Source organism: Zonotrichia albicollis, chromosome 5 (assembly GCF_047830755.1).
Source record: "Zonotrichia albicollis isolate bZonAlb1 chromosome 5, bZonAlb1.hap1, whole genome shotgun sequence".
In the NCBI taxonomy this organism is placed as follows: Eukaryota; Metazoa; Chordata; class Aves; order Passeriformes; family Passerellidae; genus Zonotrichia; species Zonotrichia albicollis.
In genome coordinates, this window is record NC_133823.1 from 64,062,933 (window position 1) to 64,081,862 (window position 18,930).

The 18,930-nt window shown below is 45.0% G+C and overlaps 1 protein-coding gene across 8 annotated transcripts in view; it reads left to right on the plus strand.

Moving 5' to 3' along the window:
- Positions 1-44: 44 nt before the first annotated feature.
- Positions 45-18,930, plus strand: part of WRN (WRN RecQ like helicase) — a 28,615-nt gene continuing 9,729 nt past the window's right edge. For 2 of the 8 annotated variants that reach the window (XM_074540391.1, XM_074540389.1), the window contains exons 1-22: positions 45-221; positions 632-734; positions 1,451-1,566; positions 2,513-2,658; positions 5,348-5,496; positions 7,272-7,421; positions 8,922-8,994; positions 9,914-10,022; positions 10,293-10,698; positions 10,841-10,921; positions 11,255-11,393; positions 12,135-12,210; positions 12,633-12,700; positions 12,866-12,974; positions 14,482-14,550; positions 15,048-15,130; positions 15,614-15,720; positions 16,420-16,607; positions 16,716-16,893; positions 17,412-17,593; positions 18,286-18,387; positions 18,749-18,841. In XM_074540391.1, coding sequence (XP_074396492.1) covers positions 645-734; positions 1,451-1,566; positions 2,513-2,658; positions 5,348-5,496; positions 7,272-7,421; positions 8,922-8,994; positions 9,914-10,022; positions 10,293-10,698; positions 10,841-10,921; positions 11,255-11,393; positions 12,135-12,210; positions 12,633-12,700; positions 12,866-12,974; positions 14,482-14,550; positions 15,048-15,130; positions 15,614-15,720; positions 16,420-16,607; positions 16,716-16,893; positions 17,412-17,593; positions 18,286-18,387; positions 18,749-18,841 — 2,714 coding nt within the window. In that variant the 5' untranslated portion in view covers positions 45-221; positions 632-644. Of the gene's footprint in view, positions 222-626; positions 735-1,450; positions 1,567-2,512; positions 2,659-5,347; positions 5,497-7,271; positions 7,422-8,921; positions 8,995-9,913; positions 10,023-10,292; positions 10,699-10,840; positions 10,922-11,254; positions 11,394-12,134; positions 12,211-12,632; positions 12,701-12,865; positions 12,975-14,481; positions 14,551-15,047; positions 15,131-15,613; positions 15,721-16,419; positions 16,608-16,715; positions 16,894-17,411; positions 17,594-18,285; positions 18,388-18,748; positions 18,842-18,930 lie in introns of those variants that run through there. The other 6 variants (XM_074540386.1, XM_074540390.1, XM_074540388.1 and 3 more) reach the window with 5 other exon arrangements.

The following is an 18,930-nucleotide window of genomic DNA, read 5'->3' on the forward strand; positions in this document are numbered from 1 at the left end:
CCTCGGGTAACCCGAACTGAGGCGGGGCGCCATCAGTGGCGTATTTAGGGCGCGACGCGGCATGACGCGTAATGTGCGCTCGGGCTCCGTAAGGGCGGGCGCCGCTCCCAGGGACCGGAGCGCGGGGAGGCCGCGGCGGCCGAACGGGCTCGGAGCCCCCGCGCTGCGCTCGGAGCTGCTGCCGGCCTGCCGCGGGCTGCGAGGGGACACCGGCTGAAGCGGTGAGTGCGCTACTGGGAGGCCCGGGAGCCCTGGGGCACAGCAGGGCAGCCGCTCCCCGGGGGCCCTGGCGGCCTGCCCAGCGCTGAGGGCGTTCAGTGTTCGTGTAGCAAGTCAGGCGTGTTAGCCGTGGCTGTTGTCGTGCTTTAGTGTAAAAATGCCTGTTTGGTGTTGAAATGTAGGGGGGTGTTGGTTGTGCTGCTGTACACCAAGGGAAAAGTCTGCTTAGCCTTGAAAATAAATTAAAAATGAAGATATTTTCATAACCTTGATCAGGCCTGATGATAGTGACAGCTGACCTCCACATGAGCTGCTGATTGTTCTAATTTTTTCTTCTTGTCTTTATTAGCCCCGGAAATGGATGTGGTAGCTGAGTGTTCTGTTTTCCTGTTGTTCTCTTTATTAAGTCTAGAAATGTGCCAGAAATGGATGGGGTAGCTGCTGGCCTGCGGGATAAGTATCCCCAGTGGATGCTCACAGAGAGCCAGGACGAAGCTTCCTTGGGGCACAAAAAGGTGGGTCCTGGCTCACTGCAGAGCAACCCAGCTCTGGAGAATGTGTGAATGTTCAGTGTAAAAATGCCCATGAGGAGGGACCATCCCTGAAACAGCTTCAACAGTTAGGTAATTAATTAATTCATGAGAGAGGGGGAGAGCAGAGGGTGCAGGTCAGCAGCTTTTATTACGCCAAGTGGTAGAAAATATATAATTATTTAGTTAGATAATTAGTTAGTAAATATATAATATTTATATATAATGTAAATCTTAAAGTAGATATAATTTGTTTATATTATTATATAAATGTAATACATAAAATTTTATTTAATTTTATATAAAATAGAATAGATAATATTTGTATTATATTAGTAAATATGTAATATTAGTAAAAATATACTTATTTAGTTAGATAATTATCTAACTGTTGATAATTAATATATTAATTAATTATCAGTAGTTAGATAATTAATTCATTAATGAGGGAGGGGGAGAGCAGAAGGTGCAGTTCAGCAGTTTTTATTCCACCAAGTGGGAGTAAATGATTAGCTGATTAGTAGGTGTTTATTAAAAGTTATCAGGTGAAACAACGGTAATTTTGACTTGTTGTTCACTAGGGAAGATGGGATAGGAACCCAAATGTTTTGATGGTGGGGCTGTGTGAGCCTGGCTGGGATGGGTGTCCCTGGTGAGGAGGGGACTGGTAGATAACCAGTCTCCCAAATTTGCTTTCTCAGAAGCCTGGTGCCCAGAGGAGTGTTCTGGAGGATGGGCTGCCTTTCTTGGAGTTCTCTGGCTCTGTTGTTTATAGCTATGAAGCCAGTGACTGTTCCCTCCTCTCAGAAGATATCAGGTAACAGCTCACACTCAGTTTTTCCCATCTTTCCCTTGACTGCTCCTGTGTTTTTGGAAGGGGCTCAGCTCTTGGGAATAGTTTCCCATTTGGCCTTGGTGGGAGATGCCATTGCTGAGCCTTTCTGTTCCTCAGAGCAGAGGCTGTGAGGGCTCCAGTGCAGACTGAGTGCCTTTCACAGGATGGGTAATGCCACGTGCTTCACTGGCTTCATGGATGAGTGTTAGTTCCTAATTAATCCATTAATTGGGAGTCTATGTGTAAAGAAAATACAGTAAATTTGTGGTGCAAGTACATTATTATTTCCCCTTTTTTTTGTGTAGCACAGCTCATGATGCTGGGGAAAAAAAGTTGTGTGCAACACTTCCAGTGCTGTGGGATAAATAAAGGACTGTCTTTCAAGGGATCCTAGGGTGAACCTTTTACAGGAATAAAAACTGTTCCTTTTTTCCTCTGCCTGTCCTTGAGGCCTGTGTGGCCAAGTTGTAGTAGTGGAGATTAAAGGTTTTGTCCCCATTGTGGTTCTGAGGGGGAAGAGGTAGGAAATTTGGGAGTCCAGGGAAGAAGGGAGTGGTGTGGGAAAGGTGATTTGAGCTTGTTTCATTTCCCATTGCCCTTCTCTGATTTGACAGGAAAGGAAATCAGGTAGGAAATCAGTTTAATTTTGATGTGCTGGTAATTGCTGGGTGTCCTTCTCTGCACCCACCACCTGCAGCTGTTTTTAACAATGTGTATTTGTGTTTGCAGGCAGGCCTGCAGGGTTTTGCAGCATTTCAGGGGCTCTGTGGGTCAGCACCAAGTGCTCAGAGCTGTGGGATGCTTTCTGTGCCCTGCGGGTGTGACATAGGGGTGTCACACAACCTCTGCTGGGGGTGGCAGGTGTTGGAGCAGCAGGTGAATGTGGGAATATCTGCAGGTAAATGTGGGAATATCTGCTTCTTTCCAGGCAGAGCCTGTCAGAGGGGGCTGCTGTGGGCTTTGACATCGAGTGGCCCCCATCCTACACCAAGGGCAAGATGGCCAGAACAGCTGTAATCCAGATGTGTGTGGCTGAGGACAGGTGCTACTTGTTCCATGTCTCCTCCATGGCAGGTACTGTGCTTCCTCTCTTATTTGGGCCATGAGCTGCTCTCTGCTTCTCCTTGTTATCTCTGAACTGAAGCCTTGAGCAATGGCTGACATATCCTACCACATGGGACTGTAAAACCCCACCCTTTTCCTCCCCTTTCCCACCTAAAATAAAGGGATTTATTCATTGAGTGATGCCTGTATATTAAGACAACCTTAGATGTGCTTGAAAACAGGATGTGGGTTCTGATTATTTTTCTACATGGGAATGTTTTATTCCAGTTTTAAAAACTTAATTCTCTGCTCCTTTAATGAGTTTCCTGTTTAGTGCCAAAATAAACAGTGAACCTAAATAGAGTAGGCTGTGGGTTTTATTGTGTTTTGGTATTTTTGGGTTTTTTTGTTTTTTTTTTTATTTGGCTTCAACAAGGAGCCTCAAAAAGGATGGCTGTTGTGCTCTTTGTTCCCAATTCCTGTGTTGTGTGACATCAGCTTTGGGAAAGAGCCCTGGGTACCTGGTGTGATGCAGCTGTGGGGAGAGAAGGGGGTGTGCTTAGCAGAGGCTGAATTCATTATGGATGTGAATAAAAGCTTCCAAATAGGGAAAATAGGGATAAGGGAGGGAGATGGCAATTTTATAACCTTTGGTTTAAAATGTTAGATTAAAAATATGCCTGGGAGAGGTTTCTGATTTCCCTGGGGGACTCGTGCTGAGGTATAATAGTGATAATTTTAATGTTGGTGTTCAATCCTTTGTCATTTAGAGCAAATGGGGTGGAAAATTTAATTGCTGGAGGCTCTTCCATCAGGGAGGCTGGAGAGCACAAAGGAAAATGATGTGAGGAGAGGAAGCTGAGGGAACAATAGCCATAAAGAGCTGCAATGCTCCTGCTTCTGGCAGGGGAGATGTTTGTGCGGCTGCTGTGGTACAGCAAAAGGGGAAGTTTCCCTCTGGATGGTTTTCCAAAGTGCCTCCTCTTGCCAGTGGAGGATGCACTTTGAACTGAGTGACTTGGGCAGGGACCAGAGCCAATTTCTGCTTTTATGGCAATATATGTGATCTGCAGAAATGTGGCCAAACCAGAAGAAAAAACAGCCAGTCCTAGCAAAAAAGCTTTCTCCTGCAGGAGGACTTGGACCTTATTGGACTGTGCAGAAATGGCAAAACCACATTTATTTATTTATTGGGAAGATTGTTCATAATTTTCCGTGTTTTAGTTTTTTTTTAATTTCCTTACAGATTTCTCAAATTGTGGCCTGTTTCTCAGATTGTGGCTTTTGCACAATCTTCAACTTAGATTTTTTTTGTTTTTTATTTAGTCACTTTTCTAGGAAATGGGGCAGGACTCCTCCACTGGGAAGTGCCCATCCTGGAAGGTTGTAGTGATGATTCCCTTAGGTGAAAACCCCTTTTACATATGCAGGCTTGTATTTGGTTGAATTCTCTTTATTTGTGGAGGGTTTTCCATCTTTTCCCATGGCTCACATGCTTTGGGAATGCTGTAATTGGTCTGCCTCTCACAGCACCAGCTTGCTCCTGTCTGGGGGGGTTTTACCAGTTATTTTTTTAAAGCTTTGGGGTGGATCTGCAATTTTCCAGTGCACAGGAAATTGGCTGTGGCTGCAAATGTAGAGTGGCAGCCAGCAAAGGGCAGAGACAATGGTGCACAAATAAAATCAGTGGTGCCAAGTGTTTGTTGAAGTACATAAATGCATATTGCAGGGCTGGGAAAAGGTGGTGTTTGCAATGAGAGCCAAGGCAGGTGAGCACTGTGTGCCTGTGCAGCTCTCTCTGTTTGCAGGTACTAGATTTGCACTTTTGAGACTAATTCAGGGTATCCAGCTGTGGGGTCCTGAAGGTATGGGTTTAAATAAGATGTTCTGAATTTTAAATGGGAGCAAACACACAAGGGAGTAAAAGGCTGTTATTGTTCAAGGATGAAGTGTCTGGGGCTGTTCTTCCTGCAGAAAGAGACGAGAAAGCTGCCTGCTTTAATTCAGCTCTGTAAGCTTGAAAATACCCTTTGATCCAGGTTTGCTGTGCCATCAGTTTGGGGAGAAATCAAAATATAAAACTGAGTATCTGTGTGCATCTTTGAACACTGTGGGCTTTTGCTTGCTGACAGGACTGGCATGTTTGGGCTTGGCACAGCAGCTGGTTGGTGGGTTCTGTTTTCCAAATGCTGTTGTTGGAGCAGCCCAGCCTTAGCTGAGTTTGTCTCCAGAGAATCTGTGCTGCTGGGGATTTCCCATGCTTACAGTTTCAACTCTTGCCCAGAAATGTGAAATAGCAAAAACTGTGAGGACATCATGGGGAAAATAGTAAAATAGTGTTTGATTTTATGTAATGAACACTGAGTTTTGAGAGTTAAAACTTCCAGTGTGGGGTTGGTTTTTGTTGCGTGATTTAACAATCAGAAGGACCAATTATGTTTTGGGATTTTTTACTTGGTTTGTTTCCAGATAGGTGCAGGATGATTTGTGTATTTCAGGTATTTCCTTCTTGCTTGTCTGCAGATGACCCATCACAACCAGCTGAAGTTTTCAAGTCATTCCAGGGAGAAATCAAATAAAGAGAGGAACTTTGGTGGCTTTTCCTTTAGAAGCCCAGGGTTTTGCAGATGGTGTTTTTGCTTGGATTTTGTAATTTCCATTAGACTTTCTGGCATCTTCCAGTATTTAGTTTCTCATGTTTGGGCTTAATCTATTTTAGGTTTTCCCAAGGGACTCAAAAGGCTGCTCGAAGATGAAACAATTAAAAAGGTTGGCGTAGGAATTGAGGGAGATCAATGGAAGCTGATGAGTGACTTTGAGATCAAACTGAAGAGCTTTGTGGAGCTGGCTGACATTGCTAATGACAAAGTAAAACTCTAAAACCTTTTTGTTGTGGGAGGGAATCTTGTTATGGTGCTGCTGTGCAAAGGAAGGCTTCCTTGTCTTCGTTGGAGTTCAATTCCAACAGCAAACCTGTTCTGTGGAGTAAAGTAGAGATCTATTTGAACTTATTTAGAAACTGCTTAAAAACACCTCTCAAAGCTTGCAAAACTAACTACTGTCTTCCAGTGAGCCAGTTTTTAATCAACATCTGTCTCCTCTCAGGTCTGTTCAAGTGTTTACAAGAGGTACTTTTTGAATTCAGCTGCAGGTGCTTTTCCTTTAATTTTTGGTGATGGAAATGGCCAGCTTGTCCTGCTGGCAGTGGTGGCATTGTCCCAGCAGTGGCTGAGCCTCATCAACAGGCTACAAGGAGGCAGCCCTGCTTCTTGGAGGGAGGCTCAAGGTCTTCCTTGAAACCCTCCCTGCAGAGGTGTTTCTGCAACACAGTCTGGAAAAGGATTTTCTGTAGGAATATCTGCATTCCTGTGATTCTCAGGCTGGTGTCCCCTCTGCTCTGGTGTGGGTGTTGCTTGCAGCACCTGCTGAGCTGCTGTTTACAAGTTGTGCTGCCTCTGGCATGCCCTGAATTTCAGTTCTGTGTCAGAGATGGTTTGATGCAGGGCCACCTGTGCTGTTATTTAAGGAAACCAAGGTTCATTGCTTTCCAAATCTTTCTGATTTCTAGCACATCCCTTAAAGCTTTTCTTGCTGTGTGCACCTTACCTGTGCTTGGTCTCTCCACAAATTTCTCATCCCTTCTATGGTGCAGCTCAGTGCTTTCCCTAGGAGCCCCTGTGGAGTTGGGATTGAAAATGATACAAATTAACTGTTTTGCTCAAGTAACAAGAGGAGCTGTTACTTCTCCAACTTGGGAGTTTCCTCAGTCAGCCGGTTTGTTTTTGGTTTTTTTTAATTCTGTCTTTTGGCTCAGGATAATTTGTTATGAAGATAATCAGTGTGATCTCTGATAGCAGCTTCTGCTGAAGAGAAAACAAACCAAAAATAAACTTGAAAGAGAACAGGAGAACGGGGTTATATATAATGGCACAATGGGAGGGGAAGGGGTGGGGGAGCCTAAAAAGAACAATTAGGAGGGGTTTTTAATACCAGACTCAAGGCAGTGAGCTGCTAATGCTGCACTGCTGCTGTTCAGCTCCACAGCTGGGCACATTTTCCAGGCTGGAGTAGCAGCAGACTGCCCATGAGGCCTGGATCCTTGGGCACCCCAACAGAATTTCCCAGGCTGGCTCTGGGGACAGCAGGGTGCAGCCACTGTTGCTGACAAGGGATTGCAAAGGCAATTGGAGGCAGCATGTGCTGGGATGGCTTTTGGAGGCCTGGGAGTCCTGGGCTAGAGCTGTGCTTTTCTGCTTTGTGCTTGGCTTCAGCCTGACAGAAGATGTCCATCACACACAGGCAGGCTTTAATATTCCTGTGCTTTTATTAGGTAAATCCCTGTTGCTGGATGCTGGGTTTTTCTAATTAGAAAGGCAAATAGCAGGAAAATCCTGGAGGAGAGAGGGGGTGCTGTTTAAGTCCAGGGCTTTTATTTTATCAACCCAGAGGTTGTTTTGTGCAGATGCTCATATTTTTGTTGTGACAGCACTGCTTTGAAAAACTAAGTATGCTTTGACTAACCCAGAGCTTTTTGCTGCTAGCAAGGGATTGAGTATGCTTTGCTCTTCTGGGGGAGGTGCAGGTGCTTTCCTTTATAAACATATCCTCTGCTTTTGGTGTTTTGTTTGGGTTCTTTTCCCCAGCTGAAGTGTAAGGAGACGTGGAGCCTGAATGGCCTGGTGAAGCACCTCTTTGGCAGGCAGCTGCTGAAGGATCCGTCCGTCCGCTGCAGCAACTGGGAGCAGTTTCCACTCAAGGAGGAGCAGAAGCTCTATGCAGCCACAGATGCCTATGTATGTACCACAGCATTCCAGCCTCCTCAGAAGGGAGTGAATCCCTTCTCCACTGTGCTCCTAGCTGCTGGCTATTTCTTTAGTCCCTTGTTAGCACTTTTGGATGTGTTTCCTTCTGGTTTTGTTGTCTTTGTTAGCTGCTACTTAACCCAAACCTTGTTAAATACAGTTTGGGAGGTGAAATTCAGAATTTGCAAGAAACACAGCCTTCACTGGTGGCTAATACAGGGGAACCACAGTATGGATTGTCAGGGAGAGTTGCAGCAACTGGGAGAAGTTTGCACTAACAAGGAGCAGAAGCTCTATGCAGCCACAGATGCCTGTGTATGTAGCACAGGGGATCAGCATTCCAGCCTCTGGAACTGAATTCCTTCTCCTGTGTGCTCCTAGCTGCTGCGTATTTTTTAGTCCCTTGTTACCACTCCTGGATCCATTTCCTTCTGGTTTTGTCATATTTCTTAGCTGCTGATTAACCCAAACCTTGTTGAATACAGTATGGGAGGTGAAATTCAAAACTTGCAAGAAACACAGCCTTCACTGGTGGGTAATACAGGAGAACCACAATATGGATTGTCAAGGAGAGTTAAGTTGCATATGAGTTTTGTGCTTCTCCAGAAGTCCCAGTTTTTTCAGTCATTTGGATGAATTTTGGTTTATCTGCAGTTCTGTGAAGGGTTTTGCCAATATGCTACTAGGTGCCACCTGCTTCCTGGGAGAAAATCAAGGGAAAAAATCCTTTTAGTCTCATATTTCTGGGCTTGGAGGAAGGGAAGTGGGACAGTGGTTTCTTTTCTGATTTCTAGTTCAGTTAAAAGGTCTGCCATGTGGGGTTTAGCCTCTGTCAAGATCCTTAACAGTCTGGAAAAATTTCAGATTTTTTTGTGCCTGGTTCATCCTTTGTAGCCATTTTTTCCCAGGCAGTGCATCTTTCCCACTTTGCTCTCTTCACCTGGCCTGCCTTTTGGAGCCTCCCAGGAAAACATTAGGGAGTAACTTGTTTCTTTTTCAACACATGTAGCCTAATTAGCACATTGCTGGCTTTAGGCTGTGTTTTTCTGTTAGAACCCATTATTCATAACTAGGGAAATACTAAACACACTGAATCCATCTTGGTGTGTTTGTAGCTCTTCTCCTGGAGCAGGGCATGAAATCTGAATGAGGTGAGCAGATGGTGGCCCTGGGAGCTGAGCACTGGGAGCTTTCTGTGTGCAGCCAGCAGCTGAGATGACCCACTGTGGGATCTGTGTAAGAGGATCCATTTCAGAGGGAGCCCCAAGTCAGCACTTGGCCCTTAGTGCAGCATTCTGTAGCATGTAACCTGGTCCTGATGGACAGTGGAGTCAGGGTGGTAATTAGTATGATGGGAGCCATATTCCAGTTTGGATTTCTGCTGGTCACACTGCATTGCTGCCATGATTTGCCTGATTAACTCCTGATGAATTGTTTTTTATTATTTTTTCTCTCAAGTACAGACTACCAATAGTTTCTTTTCCGTCCTAGGCTGGCTACATTGTTTATGAAAAACTGAAAAATATGAATAAGAGTGACCTGAAATTGTGTAGTATGAACAAAGGTAAGTTGTCCATCCAGGCATAAGGAATTTATCCCATGTACAATTGCATGTTCCTTTTCCCAGCAGGGAAATCAATATATATATTAAAATAGTGCCAGGTTTGTTTGGCCTCTTGGTGATTCCACATGACTTGCAGAGGGAGCAAGAGGCCTTGGATGCCCAGGGTACCCATACTCTGTGCCTGTTTGCCATAGGATGTGGGAAGGTGCTCTCGGGGTGTTTGTGTTTGTTTCTGCTGTACACAGGGATGGGAAGAATTCCCACTGTCATTCCAGTTTGTTTATGGAAACACTTGAGTGAGTTAATTTCAGTGCTGCTGATGCAGGGACAAATACCTAATTTAACATGAAATAGGGCCACAAAACAAACCATGTTGGGAAGTAATGTTTTTATTGAGGCACATCAATAGGACTTAAATGTTTCAGAGCAGTTTAACATTATTTACTTGGCCAGAGACAATTTTAAAATCTTAGTGTTTTGTTCAGTTCTGTGTTTCATAAAAAATTACAGTTAGCTTAAGGCTGAAAAAGAGGTGGTGAGGGGATAGTTTCCTTTTTGTTTTGGCTCAGTTTTAATTTCTTGCCAAAAGGAGCAGTGGCAGTGCTGTCCCCTTGATCTGAGGTGCAGGATTTGGCCTTGTTTTATGTCTGTGTTAGCAGCTCTTTTCCAGGAGCTGGAGGGATTGCTTTGTTCCTGTTGTGTACCTGTTTTCCCTGAGCTTGTGTGATGGAAGAGATGCAGTGCTGGAATACTTAGTGGCTTGGCCTAATTCTCTGTGCTTGATTTTTTTAAGCCCGGGGAAATGCTGTTTTACCAGCTGTAAATGCTGTAGGAATGCAGTCGCTGGCGTTCTTGACATAGGGATGTTATTATTACAAATTAATTGTTACAAAATAACCAGTTGTTGCACTTGTTACAGATGCCACATCTGAGGGTGTGAAGAAGCACTTGGCTTCCCTGGCTGCAGAGATAACAGACCTGGCTTCTCACATCCCTGACTCTTCTGGACAACTGAAGAACTTGCAGAGGTCAGTTTTGTGCTGACTTGTCTCTGCCTTCACAGTCAGTGTTTTGTTTTTGATCCCCCAGGTCCCATACAACAAAGTTACATGTCTTTGAACAGGCATCTGTTACCTGTTTGTTGTTTTCCAGGAAAATGCAGGTTTTTTTATATGTAGGAATATGTGTTTTCACTGGCTGACTGTAAGGGATTTGACCCTGAACTTGCTGAATTTTGTTCTGAAGTGTAATAACTGCTGGTGTAATTTTGCTTTACTTTCTTTGATTTTGCCTCCTAGGGCTACAGAAATACTAGCAGAGATATCAGGGAACATCAGTGCCTTGAAAGCCACCCTGCTTTGCTCAGGTTCCCCTTGTGGGCTGGAGAGGAGCTGTGGTGCAAACAGAACGCATTGGGAAGCCAAGTCAGCAAGTGTCAAAGCACAGAAAGCAGAATGTGCTGAGCAGCCTGAAGGTGACCTCAACTTCTGCTCTGATGCTACCCTGGCTGTCCTCTGGGAGGAAGAAATGAGTGGGGAGGAGGCACAGAGAGGTAACACTGCTCTGGAAAGTGGGGCTCCAGCAGCCAGGGTCACAGACAGAGAGGACAAGGATGACTTCATGTCCCTGGACATTACGGAGCAAGAGCTGCAGGTCTTGGAATGTCAGGCTGCCAAGGAATTGGGAAGTGAAGCTGCACCCGAGGTAATGAACACTCCTGAACTCCAAATATTTCTATCAGATGTTTTGTTTTTGATGGACAGGCCTCAGAGCTGAATGTTGAGCTTAATTATCTTGAATTTTCAGAAATTACTTTGCTCCTAAGAGAATTGTGTTGATTCTGTAGGAGGCGTGTTGCGCAGACAATGAACAAAATGTGTCCTGTGTCATTGAGAGTGATGAAGAGCTGGAAATGGAGATGCTCAAAGTGAGTGCCAGAGGGTTTATTTTAAAATTTTGTTTATAATTATGCTGCTCTGGGAGTGCAGGTAATGGGAGGGAATATGAAGCAGAAAGGTGCTTTGCAGAAGAGGGACAGAATAAACACAGGAATACCTAAAGAATTCAATTTGCTGCAGTTAGACTGGAGTACCATTGGCCTCCTGTGTCATCCTTACTCCACCAGCTTGGACTTGATCTGCCTGCTAGATTAAAGTTGTTATAACTGGATTAAAAATTGGTTCCCATATCATTTTACTTGAGAGAGGTGTTTTATCTACCCTTCCCTGCTCCAATATAACTTTTCTTCTTAAATGTGCAGTCTCTAAAAGATGTAGATGATTGTGAAGGAGTTCTACCTGAAGGAGAGTCCAGTAAAGCCAGGAAAACTCCTGAAGTGGATGTAGCACCAGACAGTGATGAAGATGAAGGTGTTGAGGAAGAGGAGGAGGAATATTTGGGTATGGTTTTTTAAAAGTCTTAGTGCATGGTGAAATAAGTTTTTAAAAACCACTGTCTGTAGAAGCAGCCTTGAAAGCACAGTGACTTTTAGGGATGGGTTTCTCAAAGTGGGAAGGTCAAGCTTGCCTGGATTTCTAAGGGGAGCTTGGACTGTATGAAGATTGAAATACAAAGGTGTGCTTGGCAGGAGAGAGTGAAGTTCTGTCTTGGTCGGCTGATGTCTGCTTCATTGGAGTAAAACTGACCTGGGGGTGTGGGGGACCTGCTCAGAAACAGCACGGGGGAGGTGACACCTCCCATCTGCCTGTGCTCTTCTGTTGCTGCTGAATGACAATTGTGAAGAAATTCTGCCTTGGGGGTGATTTTGACTTGCTTTGGGGTTGTCCCTGTGGAGACAAATGAAATGGGAAAAAGCAGCTGAAATGTGAGCAGGAGCTGAGTTGTAAGGGTGATCCTGTTCCAGATGATGCAGTTATGCATTGCAGTCCTATTGCTTTATCTCATTAATCAAGCCATATGTTCTCCTCATGCAGGGTCTCTGAGGAGCCTCCTTGCTTTTTTTAATCCTTCATTCCAGCCTGAAAATATCTGGAGTTTGAGATCTCTCTTTTCACTGGAATTGCCCAGATTCTAACCCCTGGGCATGACAAAGCATGAGCAGACTGTTGCTTGTGGGGACAGTGCTTTATCTTTTTAAAATTCAATCCCAAAACAGTCTTTTCTTCTCTCTCCCACTAAAGATCCACTGCTGCCAGAGCCTGCAGAAAGGCACATCATGTGTCTCAAGACTTATTTTGGGCATTCTTCTTTTAAACCGTGAGTGTTTTCTGTTGAAATGGACACACTGGGGTAGGTGTTCCTGCCCTTCCTCCAACCTGGATGATGTTTTTATTACCATTCACTTGAAAAAAATGGCAACAAACAAATCCAGGTCTTTTTCACACTCTCTTGAATTGGAGATAAGTGATCCACAAATGCTGTGAAAACTGCAGGTGTTCTTTGAGATCAGTGATCTCCTACTTCAAGTGCTGCCTGCCTGAGTCCTGTTAGAGATCCCCACTTGGGCCCTGCCTGCAGTACTTGGGGTGTCTGAGTGGCTGCAGCGTGCAAGGACACCACTCTGAAGGCAGCCCCAAGGGTCCCTTTAACCCACAGTCCAGCAAAATACGCAGTTCCATAGAATTCACTTGTTATCTGTGGTGGCCAAAATCAAGTATTCCCCTTTGCTTTATTTCAAGGGTCCAGTGGAAAGTGATCAATTCTCTTTTGGAAGACAGAAGAGATAATCTTGTTGTCATGGCAACTGGTGAGTTACCACTGCATCCTAAGAAACAATACAAAGTCATTCCCTTTTTGGGGGACAGCAGCACAACAAACATGGCTGGGTTTTTTGGAGTGTCAGAATTGTCTGTTGTAGGTGCATAGAAAGCATGGTGTCTCACTTCTGCTCCTTTTTTTTTACCCCTCTCAGGCTATGGAAAAAGCTTGTGCTTCCAGTTTCCTCCTGTTTACACTGGACAAACAGGAATTGTCATCTGCCCTCTTATCTCCCTGATGGAGGACCAGGTGCTGCAGCTGACGTGAGTGACATGGTGGCAGGGCCAGGCTGCTGCTGGCTGCCCCCTGGGCACACAGGGATGCTGCCTGTGCCCTTGCTGGGTGTTTCCATGTGCAGCAGGCTCTTGGGGTGTCAGCTGCAGGGCTTGTGTGTCTCAGGGAGCACACACAGCCCTTGTGTGACTGTCAGCAGTCTCACATCCCTGGGTTTGCCACGTGGGTGAACCAGAGGCTGAGCTTGCAAAGGATGGATGCTGCTGAGAGGTTTCTGAAGGCACTTATTTCTGGATTCACAGGCTTTTTATGTCCAGACCAGAGTGGTGGGGGAGCTGTTTGAGGCTGTCGGACTTGTGTCAGGGTTTGCTTTGGGTCAGAGCGGTGACATCTGAACCCAGTATAGCTGGGAGCTGTTGGCACTCCAGATCACAGCTGCAGCACAGGCTTTCAAGAGGGACAGTGCAGTAGGTCTCCCAACACCTGACCTCTTCACTTCTTCAGAGATCTGAGGGGGGAACTTGTGGGTGACACCAAATCACTCTGACATGAGTGGTTCTAGGTGTGTTGTCAAGATAAATCTCTTTGATTTTTAATACCTGATAATGCTTTCTCCACATGTATTCACTTCCTATTGTAAGAGCCATACACTTCTGACAGTTTTGCACTGAGCTGTGGGACTCATGCTGAGTTGTGTGGTTCATTCCTGCTTTTTCCACCTTGGGAAAAGGAGTTTTTTGTGTTAGAGGGGATATGAAGGTGCTTTGAAGTGAAGAACACCAGTGACATGTGGCATTTTCTGCTGCATGTTGTGGCTGTGTGCAGATGAATGGCTGGACAGCCTAAGCTCTTTGACTATTGCTCAGCAGGGTGTCTCTGACTTTTCCACTGTTTTCCTCTGTGGAAGGGGTTTATTCACTGCCTTAATTCATTTTGAAGGCTGAGGAGACTGAATTTGTACAAACTGCAGCAGTTTGTCAGTCTGGCTGCAGTTTGGACTGAGCAGCTGTGGAAACCAAGGGCTGTGAGACAGTGCAGCAAATCACCAAGCTAAGAGGTGAAATATCAATCAGTTGGGCTAGTATTTATTATGTCATTAAAAAACAGCCACCTGATTTAAAACAAGCAGATGCAGCATCAGTAGCTCACAAAAGATGGAACACGGTAAAAAACTGTGGGCTAGCTAGGCTTATATCCAAATGTGATGAGCTGCTGCAGTGAAGAGTTGAAGAAAATAGATTTAGCATATTCTTTTGCATGTTTTAATTGTGAACTTGTGCAAGGAAAATGGCTTTCCTTTCTCTGATTCCTATTAATCCAGTGTGTGTCTTGTGGAGGGGAAGTGCAAGAGCATTTGGGTGGCAGGAAGAGCCATGCACCACTCCTGCTTTTTCAAAAGGTGTTTCACACAAAGATCCTTGAAGAAAGCAGTGTCTGACCTCACAGCTTGAACTTCCTTTAGAAATGCTGGCACAGGCTGGAAGCTAAAGCTTGAAGAGGGAGTCTGTTCATGACTGTGCTTTTTTATTTCTGCAGAATGACAGGGATTCCAGCTTGTTTCCTTGGTTCAGCTCAGTCAAAACAGGTCAAGGATTCCATCAGAGGGTGAGTTTGAGCCAAGCTTTCTGGTACTCTGGGCTGTGACAAAGGGCTGCTGAGGGGGGGTGGGATGTCTCCCTGCTCCATCACCACTGAAACTCCTGGTTCTGGCCCAGCCCTGGGACCTGGCACTCAGGATATTGTTTGCATTCACCCAGGCTGAGAGTGTGGGAGGCTACAGCCACCCTCCAGTGCCTTTTGGCTGGGGAAATGGAATTTAGTGACTCTGCTGTATTCTGATTTATACCTGATTGTAGTCAGGCTTTAGGCCTGTATCTGTCACCACCACAACAGTCCCTTCTTATTCCAATGGCTGGCAAATCTGGTTTTACTTTTCCTGCAATGCCTTGCTGTCCTGTGGTTCTGGAATGTTTTCTCTGGACTTCACTCAATTCCTCTTGTTTGCCATCAGCAATCTGTTGTTCTCATTTTTTCAGTGCCATCATGATTTTATTGAATTGTCTGGATTCTTCTGTGTCAGTGTATTTTTTCTGATCTTTCAGGGGTCAGTACAGAGTCATATACATGACTCCAGAGTTTTGCTCAGGGAACTTAGAGTTACTTCAGGACCTTGACCGAACTGTTGGTAAGTTGAAGGTAAGATTGTGGGTGAGTTGCCAGGCAGCTTAAATTGATCATTATGTTTAAGCCTTTTTGGTAATTGGAGACTTTTCACCCATTTCTTGGTGAGAGTAGTGACACCATTCATTCCCATTCATCTCACAAGATGAAAAAAAAATATCATATGAGTTTGTCTGAGACCATCAGGCTGTTACAATCCAGGAAATACAACAAATGACACCTGGAATTCTTACTTGTGACTCACTGAGAAGCAGTGAGTGTGAAAAGCTCCTATTAGAGCTAACTTAACATTTTGAGCCATATGAGGGCTGTTGGATGAATGGAGCTTAGATTGTGGGGGGGGGGTGAGACTGTAAAAGCTCCTGGGCCTTTTTTATGAGAGAGACCCTAAAGGTTGTGCAGCAGGAAGCATTCCAGGAATAAAACCCAGGCCCTGCTGGTGGTTTCTCAGGAAAGCTGGAGCTTGCTGTGGTTTTGTGTCCTGCAGGTATCACCCTCATAGCTGTGGATGAAGCTCACTGCATCTCCGAGTGGGGCCACGACTTCAGGAGCTCCTTCAGAAGTTTGGGCTTGTTAAAGAAGACTCTGCCCTGGGTGAGGGTTGGCTGAGTTGGGTTTCTGATGCGAGAAGAGGGTTTTGGGTAGTAGTTTGAAAATCCCAGCCTTTTCATGTTGTGCTCTGGGTGTACTGACCATGCTGGTTGGGAATTGGAGCATCCCTTTCAGTGATTGGGCTTTGTAGGTTTTCCCAGTGTTTAAGCAAAGGGTGTTCTAGACTTGGACTACCAAAACTTAAGAAATTTAAATTGCTTTGAATTCCTGTGCTGAGGAAGATGATGTCCCTAAGCCCCTGGTTTCATATTGGAGGATTTTATTTTACCTGATCAAGTGCCTGGTAGGAGCATGCTACTGATTTCTGGACACTCCTCAAGCACTTACTGCATAAGCTCAGAAATTTAGACCTGAACTTAACATGCTTTTATTGTCAGTGTCATCCTATATTCCCTAAATTTAGCTAATCACAGCAGTGAAATACTGTGGTCTTGTGGAAGATAGATTTAGAATAAAGCTTTGCATTTCAAGTGTTGTGTTCCTGTCTGCTCTCTCAAAAGCTTCAGTCTAAAATGTTCAAGAAGCTCAGTATTAACTATATTTTTTTCAAATGACTGAATTTATCCAATGATAAGCACATTAAAGTGCGTGTTTAGGTTCTGAATTAGTAGACTCTTGAGGTTTTTGTTGTAAAAAATGCTCAGTGAGAGGTCATGAATGTTATTGTACATCTCTTTGCAGATCCCCATTATTGCATTGACTGCAACTGCGAGTCCCTCGATCAGACAGGACATAGTGAAATGCCTGGACCTGAGGAATCCCCAGGTCACCTGCACCAGCTTTGACAGACCTAACCTGTACCTGGAGGTTGGACAGCAAAGTGGAGATATCTGTAGGGATTTGAAGCAGTTCCTGACTAGGAAAGGAAGGTAAGGATTTAAGCCTGGTTTTGATCCCTCAGGTATGGTTTTTTTTTTACAGGCAGGTGGCACTTTTTGTTCTGTGTCTTTACATGATGTTGTTGTTGATACTTTCAGCAGTTCTGTGTATGAGTTTGAAGGCCCCACTATCATCTACTGCCCTACAAGAAAAGCCACTGAGCAGGTGGTGTGTGCACTGAAAAAACTCAATGTGACCTGTGGTACCTACCATGCTGGGATGGGGAACAAGCAGAGGAGAGACACTCACCACCAGTTCATGAGGGATGAAATTCAGGTATGGAGGAAATGAGTCTCTTGAGTCCTGTTTAGAACTGCAGAGTTTTTGGTGGGAGAAAGTTTTGGAATATCAACCTGTTAGCCATGTCCTCTCTCTGCATTCTTCTGGGTGAAGAAATTGCTGGTCTGTGCTGTCAGGAACAAGATTCCAGGCTTATCTTTTGAATTTCTGTAGTAATTCCCTCAAAGATAATGTGGTATGGAGGGAAAATGGTGATAGCTGGAACAAGAGCACAGCTTCTATGGGCTGCTTTTTTCCTGGGCAGCAGAGATATCCCGGGACTCCTTGTGTTCCTTTTCATGACCTGTTTTGTGCCTGTTGAGAACAGCTTCTTGAAAACACTCCTGCATTTGCCAAAGGACATCATCCCTCTCACACTTACAATCCTATGGCTGTGCCCTGGCCAGAGGGTGTGGGCATGAAGCTGGTGTAGTTCAGGCTGGATTTTGTGAAGATTCCCAAGCGTGTGTGACGTAAGCCAGGCTTGTTTTTGGCACGTGGCTGCCGTTTTGCAGTGCGTTGTGGCCACGGTGGCCTTTGGGATGGGCATCAACAAGGCCGACATCCGGCTGGTGATCCACTACGGCGCCCCCAAGGAGATGGAGTCCTACTACCAGGAGATGGGCAGGGCCGGGCGTGACGGCCTCCCTGCTGCCTGCCACGTCCTCTGGGCTGCCAGTGACCTGGCCTCCAACAGGTACAGCCCTGCCCTCCCTCCTCAGCCCCTTTGGCCACAGCTCACTGCACTTCAGTAGCCTGTTGTGTTTGTGGGGTGCCCCGACAAAGGAAGGAATGATGGATCTGACTCTGTGTTCTCAGAAGGCTAATTCATTATTTTGTGATACTCATATTGAATAATGCTATGCTAAACTATACTAGAGAATACAGAGAAGATACTGACAGAAGGCAGCTTGACCCTGATTGGCCAATAAGTCGAATCATATGAAACCAGTGAAATAATCTCCAGACACATTCCACATGTGAGTACAACACAGGAGAAGCAAATGAGATAAGAACTTGTTTTCCTTTTTCTCTGAGACTTCTCAGCTTCCAGAGAAGAAGAGAAAAAGGATTTTCCAGGAGAAAATCCTGGGCAAAGGTATTTTTCAGAAAATATGGCTGTGACAGTAGTCCATAGGCTTGGAAGAAACTCTGTGTCTCTCTGCTGTTCTGTCCTCTTTGGGATAATGTTGGGAAGAATATGAATGAAGTGCTCTCCTGAGTATCCCCCATGGTGCAGAAGCAGGCAGGCAGCTTGGGTCTGGTTTTAGCAGGATACTTTTTTTAGGCCATCCTGGTGAATTGGAGGGTATTGTCTGGCATGTTTCATTTTTGAAGTGTTAACAGTGGTCAGCATTTAAGGCTGTACATTTTTTGCTCCTGTCTCAGGCGCCTCCTGGGTGAGATCCGTGACGAGGGGTTCCGGCTGTACAAGCTGAAGATGTTGGCCAAGATGGAGAAGTACCTGGTGTCCAATGGCTGCAGGAGGAAGTGAGTGCTGGCAGCTATTTAGTGCTGTGTCACTGCAGGCAGCTTTGCTGAGAGCTGCTGGGGCTCAGGCACAGCTGGGGGCTGTAGCCAGAAGGCAGCTCAGGCTCACAATGTGTTCCACAAGCACAGAACATTCTATTCTGTATTAATAAGCAGTATCAAAAGTACATCCTTCAGCACATTTATGCATTTCCTTGTTTGCTTTTTTTAAAAAAAGACTTTTTCTTTAGAGGAATCAGGGCTAAATAATTGGTTCCCCAGTGAATTAATTAATGATGCTGATTTTGACTCCATTTTCTGCAATAAATTTTATGTGTAAATTCTTGGTCTTCTATTGAATTCTTTTTGTTCCTTTGGGTAGAATCATCCTGTCTCATTTTGAAGACAGACAGCTCCGGAAGGTTTCCTCTGGCATCATGGGCACAGAAGAATGCTGTGATAATTGCAGGTCCAGGTAAGCTTTCTTCCCTCAAGGCTGGTCCTGGAGGTTATGTTCTCTCAGCCTGACTTAGAAGGCAAATTATCTGAAAGAATTGACTCTCA